The sequence below is a fragment of the Sinocyclocheilus grahami genome, unplaced genomic scaffold (genome assembly GCF_001515645.1).
Source record: "Sinocyclocheilus grahami isolate Dianchi unplaced genomic scaffold, SAMN03320097.WGS_v1.1 scaffold1233.1, whole genome shotgun sequence".
In the NCBI taxonomy this organism is placed as follows: Eukaryota; Metazoa; Chordata; class Actinopteri; order Cypriniformes; family Cyprinidae; genus Sinocyclocheilus; species Sinocyclocheilus grahami.
This window is the reverse complement of record NW_015506412.1, coordinates 172,677-182,973: the sequence shown is the minus strand read 5'-3', so window position 1 is coordinate 182,973 and position 10,297 is coordinate 172,677. Positions and strand designations below refer to the sequence as shown.

At 39.0% G+C, this 10,297-nt stretch overlaps 2 protein-coding genes across 2 annotated transcripts in view; both read right to left on the bottom strand.

Annotated features, from left to right (window-relative positions):
* Nucleotides 1–4,972, bottom strand: part of LOC107568296 (U4/U6.U5 tri-snRNP-associated protein 1-like) — an 11,265-nt gene extending 6,293 nt beyond the window's left edge. The window contains exons 1-3 of the mRNA XM_016254228.1: nucleotides 4,440–4,972; nucleotides 4,008–4,062; nucleotides 3,797–3,920 (exon numbers count right to left, since the gene is read on the bottom strand). Coding sequence (XP_016109714.1) covers nucleotides 3,797–3,920; nucleotides 4,008–4,062; nucleotides 4,440–4,695 — 435 coding nt within the window. The 5' untranslated portion in view covers nucleotides 4,696–4,972. The remainder of the gene's footprint in view (nucleotides 1–3,796; nucleotides 3,921–4,007; nucleotides 4,063–4,439) is intronic.
* Nucleotides 4,973–8,302: 3,330 nt separating this feature from the next.
* LOC107568313 (N-acetyllactosaminide beta-1,3-N-acetylglucosaminyltransferase 2-like) lies at nucleotides 8,303–9,628 on the bottom strand. Its single transcript, XM_016254265.1, has one exon. It carries the CDS (start codon nucleotides 9,626–9,628, stop codon nucleotides 8,303–8,305), a length of 1,326 nt encoding a protein of 441 aa, XP_016109751.1.
* Nucleotides 9,629–10,297: the final 669 nt, after the last annotated feature.

The window sequence follows — 10,297 nt, the reverse complement described above, 5'->3', positions numbered from 1 at the left end:
ATTTGTAATCCATCTCTATACAGTGGGGAAAAAAAGTATTTAGTCAGCCACCAATTGTGCAAGTTCTCCCACTTAAAAAGATGAGAGAGGCCTGTAATTTTCATCATTGGTATACCTCAACTATGAGAGACAAAATGAGAAAAAAAATTCCAGAAAATCACATTGTAGGATTTTTAAATAATTTATTTGCAAATTATGGTGGAAAATAAGTATATTGTCAATAACAATTTCATCTCAATACTTTGTTATATACTCTTTGTTGGCAATGACAGAGGTCAAATGTTTTCTGTAAGTCTTCACAAGGTTTTCACACACTGTTGCTGGTATTTTGGCCCATTCCTCCATGCAGATCTCCTCTAGAGCAGTAATGTTTTGGGGCTGTCGCTGGGCAACACGGATTTTTAACTCCCTCCAAAGATTTTCTATGGGGTTGAGATCTGGAGACTGGCTAGGCCACTCCAGGGCCTTGAAATGCTTCTTACGAAGCCACTCCTTCGTTGCCCGGGTGGTGTGTTTGGGATCATTGTCATGCTGAAAGATCCAGCCATGTTTCATCTTCAATGCCCTTGCTGATGGAAGGAGGTTTTCACTCAAAATCTCACGATACATGGCCCCATTCATTTTTTCGTTTACACGGATCAGTTGTCCTGGTCCCTTTGCAGAAAAACAGCCCCAAAGCATGATGTTTCCACCCCCATGCTTCACAGTAGGTATGGTGTTCTTTGGATGCAACTCCGCATTCTTTCTCCTCCAAACACGACAAGTTGAGTTTTTACCAAAGAGTTCTATTTTGGTTTCATCTGACCATATGACATTCTCCCAATCCTCTTCTGGATCATCCAAATGCTCTCTAGCAAACTTCAGACGGGCCTGGACATGTACTGGCTTAAGCAGGGGGACACGTCTGGCACTGCAGGATTTGAGTCCCTGGCGGCGCAGTGTGTTACTGATGGTAGCCTTTGTTACTTTGGTCCCAGCTCTCTGCAGGTCATTCACTAGGTCCCTCCGTGTGGTTCTGGGATTTTTGCTCCCAGTTCTTGTGATCATTTTGACCCCATGGGGTGAGATCTTGCGTGGAGCCCCCGATCGAGGGAGATTATCAGTGGTCTTGTATGCCTTCGTTTTTCTAATAATTGCTCCCACAGTTGATTTCTTCACACCAAGTTGCTTACCTATTGCAGATTCAGTCTTCCCAGCCTGGTGCAGGTTTACAATTTTGTTTCTGGTGTCCTTTGACAGCTCTTTGGTCTTTGCCATGGTGGAGTTTTTGGAGTGTGACTGTTTGAGGTTGTGGACAGGTGTCTTTTATACTGATAACGAGTTCAAACAGATGCCATTAATACAGGTAACGAGTGGAGGACAGAGGAGCCTCTTAAAGAAGAAGTTACAGGTCTGTGAGAGCCAGAACTCTTGCTTGTTTGTAGGTGACCAAATACTTATTTTACCGAGGAATTTACCAATTAATTCTTTAAAAATCCTACAATGTGATTTTCTGGATTTTTTTTTCTCATTTGGTCTCTCATAGTTGAGGTATACCTATGATGAAAATTACAGGCCTCTCTCATCTTTTTAAGTGGGAGAACTTGCACAATTGGTGGCTGACTAAATACTTTTTTGCCCCACTGTATATGACATGTTCAGCATCTCAAGGATCTTTAATTGTCATCGTAGGAACCCCTCAACTGGGGAGAAAAAAATCTAAAAAAAAAAAAAATGAGGAATCAGCCTAAAACTACACGGGAGGACCTGGTCAATGACCTGAAGAGAGCTGGGACCACCGTCTCAATGGTTACCATTAGTAGCACACTACACCGTCATGGATTAAAATCCTGCAGTGTGCGCCAGGTCCCCCTGGTCAAGCCAGCACATGTCCAGGCCCGTCTGAAGTTTGCCAAAGACCATCTGGATGATCCAGAGGAGGCATGGGAGAAGGTCATGTGGTCAGATGAGACCAAAATAGAAGTTTTTGGTATAAACTCCACTCGCCGTGTTTGGAGGAAGAAGAAGAATGAGTATAATCCCAAGAACACCATCCCAACCGTGAAGCATGGGGGTGGAAACATCATGCTTTGGAGGTGCTTTTCTGCAAAGGGGACAGGACGACTGCACCGTATTGAGGGGAGGATGGATGGGGCCTTCCCTCAGTAAGAGCATTGAAGATGGGTCGTGGCTCCGTAAGAAGCATTTCAAGGTCCTGGAGTGGCCTAGCCAGTCTCCAGACCTGAACCCAATAGAAAATCTATGGAGTTTCAGCTCCCTCCGTGTTGCCCAGCGACAGCCCCAAAACCTGAAAGATCTGGAGAACACCTGTATGGAGGAGTGGGCCAAAATCCCTGCTGCAGTGTGTGCAAACCTAGTCAAGAACTACAGGAAACGTCTGACCTCTGTAATTGTAAACAAAGGTTTCTGTACCAAATATTAAGTTCTATTTTTCTATTGTATCAAATACTTATTTCATGCAATAAAATTGAAATTAATTATTTAAAAATCATACAATGTGATTTTCTGGATTTTTATTTTTTAGATTCTGTCTCTCACAGTTGAGGTGTACCTACGATGAAAATTACAGATCTCTCCATTCTTTGTAAGTGGGAAAACTTGAAAAATCGGCAGTGTATCAAATACTTATTTGCCCCACTGTATATATATATTAGGGGTGTAACAGTTTGCAAAATTCACGGTTCGGTTCAATACGATACAGAGGTGTCATGGTTCGGTACGTTTTCGATACAGCAAAAAGAAAGAAACGCCAGAGAAATTTCCTTGATTTTTACAATTTTTTTTAAATGAAAAAATTTTTCTCTGAACAATGATGGAGCTATACTTGACTCATCTTCTGGGATCTTCTTAGCAGCAAATAAAACAAAAACAGCTTCGGTTTGAAGTATTCCAGGCCAGCTGATGTAGCCTATTGTCATGTAGCAGATTAATCTTTTCCAAAAAGTTTAAATAGATTTTTATCTTTTATGGGCATTTTTTACCTTTATAAGTTACAATTGAACCGAATCATTTAAAGGTTGAATCATTCAGGAACTAAACACCATGTTGCTCACAGACGCAAAACAGTGCTGTGGCTGTGTTTGGATTTATTTTTGTTGGCGAAATTGAGCAAAAACAGGCAATATGGTGTCTAAAACGTAAGTCTATTAATTAACTTCTTGTTTATTGAACTGTTGTAAAAAATCATTTGTAATCATGCTGATTTTTTGAGAGAGAAAAACAGCACTCTTCATGGGATATTGATTAACTACAGTGGGGCAAAAAAGTATTTAGTCAGCCACCAATTGTGCAAGTTCTCCCACTTAAAAAGATGAGAGAGGCCTGTAATTTTCATCATAGGTATACCTCAACTATGAGAGACAAAATGAGAAAAAAAATCCAGAAAATCACATTGTAGGATTTTCAAAGAATTAATTGGTATAACAAGGACACCTTAACATACAGTGTTGCCCTGTCTTCTATTTGAATATACTTTAAAATGTAATTTATTCCTGTGACGGCAAAGCTGAAATTTCAGCAGACATTACTCATGCCTTAAGTGTCTCACGGTCCTTCAGAAATCATTCTAATATGCTGATTTTGTGTTCAGGAAACATGTCTTGTTATTATCAATGTTGAAAACCGATGTGCTGCTTCATTTTTTTCCCTTCTTTCTTTCATTTTTGGAAAATGTGATAAATTTTTTTCAGGATTTACTGCCTTAACTGTCACTTTTTAATTACAATTGTCATAATTTAATGTACCCTTGCTGAATAAAAGCATTATATATATAGTTTTTTTTTTTTTTTACTGACTTCAAACTTTTGAATGGTAGTGTATAATGGTAAATAGCACTTTGATGTAGCATGACCATCAGATTCTTACCTTTCTTGTTTACATTGAGTTCAAGGGGTTTCAAACCTAGTTTGGCCCTCAGTTTACTGCAAAACAAAAAGCAATAGCATTTAGCAAAATATATTATACTTATATTTTACCCATTACAAATAACAGTATGCTATAAAACATACTTGGTCTCTTCGATGCTGAGTGAAGCATCACCACTGGCAGATTTGGGACCTGGCTCTGCAAAATAAGATGTTGACACACATGAGCACCATCCAACTCAAAGACTTCTATCAAAGCCATTGAGATTACTTCAAGTGGGACAATGAGACGTATGACTGGCTACGTCTCAATAAGATAAAGGCTGTCTCAAAACTCAATCAGCTGCCTACCTAGACAGGTTAAGAAATGCAGTCACAATTCCTTACATAATTTGCTGCAGTAATAGTTTCCATCAAAGTATCGTATGTAATAGTATTCTGGGATCTCCTTCAGGGAGTTTAACACACTTTCATAATATTTCTGCCATTTCAAAGTATATGTTGATAACAGTGGTGCAGAACAGCAAGTCAACACAGTTCTAGTAACTCCTGAAGTTTGTGGACAGGATGACTGACCGCTTTTGTCCTCGAAAGCAGGATCAGGCTTCTCCTTCTTGACTCGCGGCTCCGCATTGCTCCTCTCTGCTTTACCGCTCCTGTCTTTCTCTGCTCCCCGGCTGCCCCTCTCTCTGGAGCGGGATCTCTTTCTCTTCTCTCGCTCGCGGTCCTTCTCCTTGTCTCGATCCTTGTGACGGTGTTTCTTGTGCTCACGGTGCCGGTCCTCTGGATCCCGGTCTTTCTCCTTCTCTTTGTGTTTCTTTGATGAACCCATATCGGGTCTGTTTGCGGACTAAATGTGCGATATGTGTCTTAGTGCTACCTAACGCACTTCAGTGGATTATAACACGGAGAACCGGTAAATATTTAAATAATATCAACAGTACAAAGACGCCATAAGCTAACTTACATTATGCGCGTTGTTAGTAAAGCATTATATTGTAATGATGTGGGCAGATAAAATGTAAATACTAACAAAACACGTCTAGTACTACTGCAACAACACAATCGTTTGATGAACGCAGTACGCACTGACAACTTCCGGGTTAAATAGACAAAGCGGGCGCGCCACCTACTGGTTTGGAGGGCGTTAATCTCTAAGAAAGACAGCTATCCTCATTTATAAAGCTCATTGATACTGTATGAGAATAATATTGTAAGAAACGTTTTTTTTTTTATAACACCATGTTGTTAAAAGTATTATTTAACAAAATAAATAACTGGCTTTTATGTTCCATGTTGTTGAAGGGTTAGTTCACCCAAAAAAGTAAATTAGCCTGTGTTTTACTCACTCTCGAAGCATCCTAGGTGTATGTGACTTTCTTTTTTCAGACGAGTCCAATCGGAGTTATATTAAAAATTGTCCAGGCCCCTCCAAACCTTTCAATGGGGGTAAGCGGGTGTTGGTTGTCAACAGTTCAGAAGACGTGAAATAAAGTGCGCACATCTGTAATAAAACGTCCCTCACACGGCTCGTGGGGGTGAATAAAGGCCTCCTGTAGCAAATCCATGCGTTTTCGTAAGAAAAATATCCATATTTCAAATGTAATAAACACTTTTCTCTCACTTCCGCCATCTGTCATACGCGGAAGGCTTTCCGGCGGATGACGAAGGACGTCGGCGTTGCGTGATTAGTGACGAACGCGGAGAGAGAGCATTCAAAATTCAAAATTCGTGAATTAGAAGCACAAAACGAGAATTTTGTAAAGAAAAATGTTGGAGGATTTCGATATAAGCCAAGAGCAGACTGGTTTTCCTTTGTTCCTGAATTTCTTAGAGGCGCGTGCACGACGCATACGTCTTACGTCATCCACCTGAACGTCTTCCACGTTTGGCAGTCAGCGGAAGTGAGAGAAAAGTGTTTATTACGTTTGAAATATGGATATTTATCTTACAAAAACATATGGATTCGCTACAGGAGGCCTTTATTCACCCCCCAGAGCCGTGTGAGGAACTTTTTATTACGGATGTGCACACTTTATTTCACGTCTTCTGAACTGTTGACAACAAACACCCGCTTACCCCCATTGTAAGGCTTGGAGGGGCCAGGACAATTTTTAATATAACTCCGATTGGATTCATCTGAAAGAAGAAAGTCACATACACCTAGGATGCTTCGAGGGTGAGTAAAACACAGGCTAATTTTCATTTTTGGGTGATTTAAATGTATTAGTTTGCTAAATTAATTACTGGCTTTTATATTGTCATTGTAAAATATTTGTAAAATCGTACCTGGAAAATATTTTTTTTATAAATGTTAGATGTATGAATGTGAAGTTAGAAACATTTTCAGTTCAGTTCAAATATTTTTGTATAGCACTTTTTTTTCCACAATTAATATTCTTAAATAGCAATAAATAACTTTATAGAAAATATCAGCTGAGGTGAAGAGAAACTCCCTAGAAAGATACAAAACAAACATACAACCCTTTTCTGGAAAACAGATATGTTCCAAAGAAGGCGATATGAACATTTATAATAAAAAATTTATACAGAAAAAAAACTTAACTTCTAAAAACTTAAAATCTCTAAAGATCAACTTAATTTTTTAAAATTTGTTTTACAGTGTTGCTAAAGGCTGCATCATAATTTGGAGGCTATGCAAAGAGGTACAATTAAAACTGTAATTCAAACAAATTATATAACTGCTGTAAGTGTAATATTATATGATATTATATGATTATATATTAAGTTGGGCTGCACAATGAATCAAATTTCTAATCACGATTACAATTATGAATGCCACAGTTACGTAATCGTTTAAAGGCTTATGTTATTCTGCAAGCTTTAGATATGTTTTTTTCTTTCTACAAGTTATCTTAAGGGTTTTTCCATTGTTTTAGTTTTAGTATAACATTATAATACCATTCATATTTTTATACTTTTTTTTTATAATTTAAAGAAGAAACCAATCCGATATAGCCTATTTGACATTTGAGGCTTAATACTATAGAAAAGCACTAAAGGTTTTTCAGTCAGAGTGTTTTCAGCAGTTTATTTTCATATAAAAATCCGTCATGCAGTTGCATCAAACAATGGTATAAACATCATTCAATGTAAATTGTGATAATCGTAATTAATAATCGCAATTACAATTTCAAGGGCATAATCGACAATTATGATTTTTGTCATAATCGTGCAGCCCTAATATTAAGATTGTAAGCAATCCAATTTTTTTTTTTTTTTTGCTTTGGTGAAATTAAAAACACCACCAGTTGAAGTAAGAGTGGTTAACAGCTTTAATTTCAAAATCTGATTTTGCATAACATAATTAAGAAAATACAAGCTTCATTTGGCATGATTACTGACATAAATTTGGAGGACGAAAGTGAAGTGAAAATAAAAGTCCAAATATTTCCACTATTAATAGTAAACAGACTGACAGAGATGCAAATGAAAACAGAGATTAAAATAAGTGAAACAATGAAACTCTGAGTTCATAAACTGCTGTTAACATTAAATCTCATGAAACAGATTAATGCACAAACATTTAAATAATAAGTTATTTAATTCAGTTGTATAAGTGATCAAATTAATCATACATTGTTCATTACTGTCATTCATTATTTTTCATTATGTTTTGTTGTTGTAATTCAGATTAAGCCACCAACAACACCAGGCTATAATTATGCCCACAAGGCCAAAATCAGATGACAATGTCTATGGGGTTTTGCGGCATCCAGATAATTTTGCTGAGAAGCACTTGTACACCACGATCTCCAAAATGAAATCCAGATACTCTTGAATCATTTTTTGTCCAGCCGTTTTCACATCTGCAATTATTATGCTAACGAGAGAAAATGACACATGTGGCAATGACACAGAGCAAAAAAAGCATGTACCATTCCAAGTGTAAAAATATTGTGTGCAATAACAGGAAGTTCTACAAACTCTCTCAAACGCTTCAGGTAGAACAGTAAAGCTTTTATTTTTTGAACCAGGAGCTTATTAATACAATGCTGAATTATGTTGATGACAATTTTTTGATTCACTCCATTATGAGATAACTCCTGGTATTTGGAACACAAACTTTTAAATCCCTTAAAACAACAACAACAACATCATGAGACTCTACAATTGTCCACTAGATATTCTTTCACATGCATATTCCCATAGAACCAGAACCATTATACCAAGAACCCTATCAAGTCAACCATGTTGCATGCTATTTTTTAGCTTGTCTACTGTCTTGCTATCCCAATTTGATCTCCTTATAATAACCACTGCACACATAACCCTGAGCACAGCCCAACATCACAGAAAAATTAAGGCCTTTATGCAAATTAACATGGCAAAATACCTTGTGGTAAAAATGAAAATGACTTTCAGTCCAGGTCCCCTGGCATCCTTTACCTTACTTTGAGTTCATGAACAAGTGTACACTAGCACTCCTGAGGAGGAACATGTAGCTCCTTCCACAGGGTTAACATTTCTTTTGGGGTGCGTTTATGGACTAGGAGAACATTATGATATGCACACGACTTCTCCCGCAGGTCCTCTGGAAGGTCAAAGGTAAGAAAACCGGGATGATGAGTGGGGGACACCCCGAGCCTGTGAAGGCACATTCCTAAGTAAACATCATCAATAGGAAACAAGCTGACCCAAGGAGAGACCTCCCGCAGACGTAAGGCCAAAGCACCAGTGTAAACCACCCCTCCACCTCCTGCGTAGGCCGGATACGCTCCTTTATAGAAGCTTTCGGGTATGTAATATTTAGTATCAGGTTGCCGATTGGGCCAAGCATTGGCAATAACATCCCCCACAACAAAATTGTCCCGTTCTTTCGTTTTATTTCCATGCGCCTTTTGTACTCGAACATGGTTTAAGTAGTCTAGCAGAGCCTTAGTCCTAACAAACACATCATCATCTCCCTTGAAAATGAAGTGGACATGAGAACAGTGCTTTGAAAGCCAGTCCCAGAAAAGGACATCCTTTAGGGTGAGGTTGAAGAAAGTGTCTTTGAAGTCCCACAGGAGGATGTCCCTATGGGTGCTGCTCTCCAACTTCAATAAGGAGCTTAGGTCTGGATGAGGCCCTGTCTCTGTGTCCTGCCTCGCAAGCAAGAAGATGGTGCGTACGAACCAGCTTCTGCCTCCACCGTCCCCTCGGACTCGATCTCTCCTTCCCCATGTCTCTCGGATGGCCTGCCTGTTCTCAAAGTTGCCGACTTGTGACTTGATTGCCATCAGAAGGAACGGTGTTTTAGAATCCTGCCCGGCACACAGGTTGGGCTGGTCCATAAGGATAGCGTAATGCCTGCAGTGCATGGAGAGGACAAAATCCTTCATTTGATCAGGAAGGGTGCTGAAGTCAGGCAGGTGATACGCCCAAGCCTCATCTTGTTCACAGGCACTAGTTTTTCCCGTCTCTTGCAGATGTATCACATCAAGGCTTGGACCTTTGGACCTCGTGCCATTAACTCTCAATATGGGGTTGTGCTCTCTGTCCCAAATGTGCTGGAGGCGGTTCCATAGTGCCCCGTCCTCTAGTCTGAGATTCCAGAAGGGCCGAACTGGATGGGATGCAAGAGCTCCCGAGTTTGCAGAGGCTCCGGTGGCAATGAAATGGAGGGGCAGCTGCGGTAGAGGAGGGGAGTAGGATATGGCTACAAAAATGGTCACCATGATGTACACCAACAGGTGACTTACCATCACACAAGGCAAGAGACACAGACATAGGATCTTTCCATTGCGTCTGGAGCGTGCCATGGACTGGAAGAAAATGAAAGACATTGAGAGGAACAATACATTATGAGTCAGTGTAAATGTCTGTGAATTACAGCAGAGTTCAGTGAGTGGTGAGAAATCTCAGAAAGGCCAAGCTGTTTTTATTAGAGGGAAATACTCGGGCTTCTGCCACTAGGAGGAAGTCTCTGAAGAATTGTGTCTCCATGGTTTTGCCACATGAGACTTGTTATGTGCACCTGACTGGGCAACGTCCACAGCATCCTACCGCCCATGATATTTACATCATGTATTTTAGGATCACAACATTTACTCTGCATATGGAAACGCCTTGCATACAGCACTGTTTCATTTATTTTCCATCGGGCAACCGAAGCACACTAATCTGGGATGAAAAAAAAAATAATTATATATATATATATATATATATAATGTTTTTTTCCCACTAGGAAAAATATTTCAGAGAAAATAATTTTCTGCAACATTTCAGGATTTCATGTTATTTCATCATTTTTCAGACATACTCCGTACCAGTGCATGATAAATTTACTCAATAAATAAATACATAAAAAATAAGAACCAATTAACTACATTCAAAAAGTCTCATTTCTAAGAACATGTTCAGATGTCAGCTGAACTGACATATACAATACTCAGATATAACTGAAATATCATCTATCTTACAAATATTAA

What these genes read in the sequence shown, in the direction of transcription:
- LOC107568313 (XM_016254265.1), bottom strand. Translation starts at nt 9,628, where the DNA reads ATGGCACGCTCCAGACGCAATGGAAAGATCCTATGTCTGTGTCTCTTG.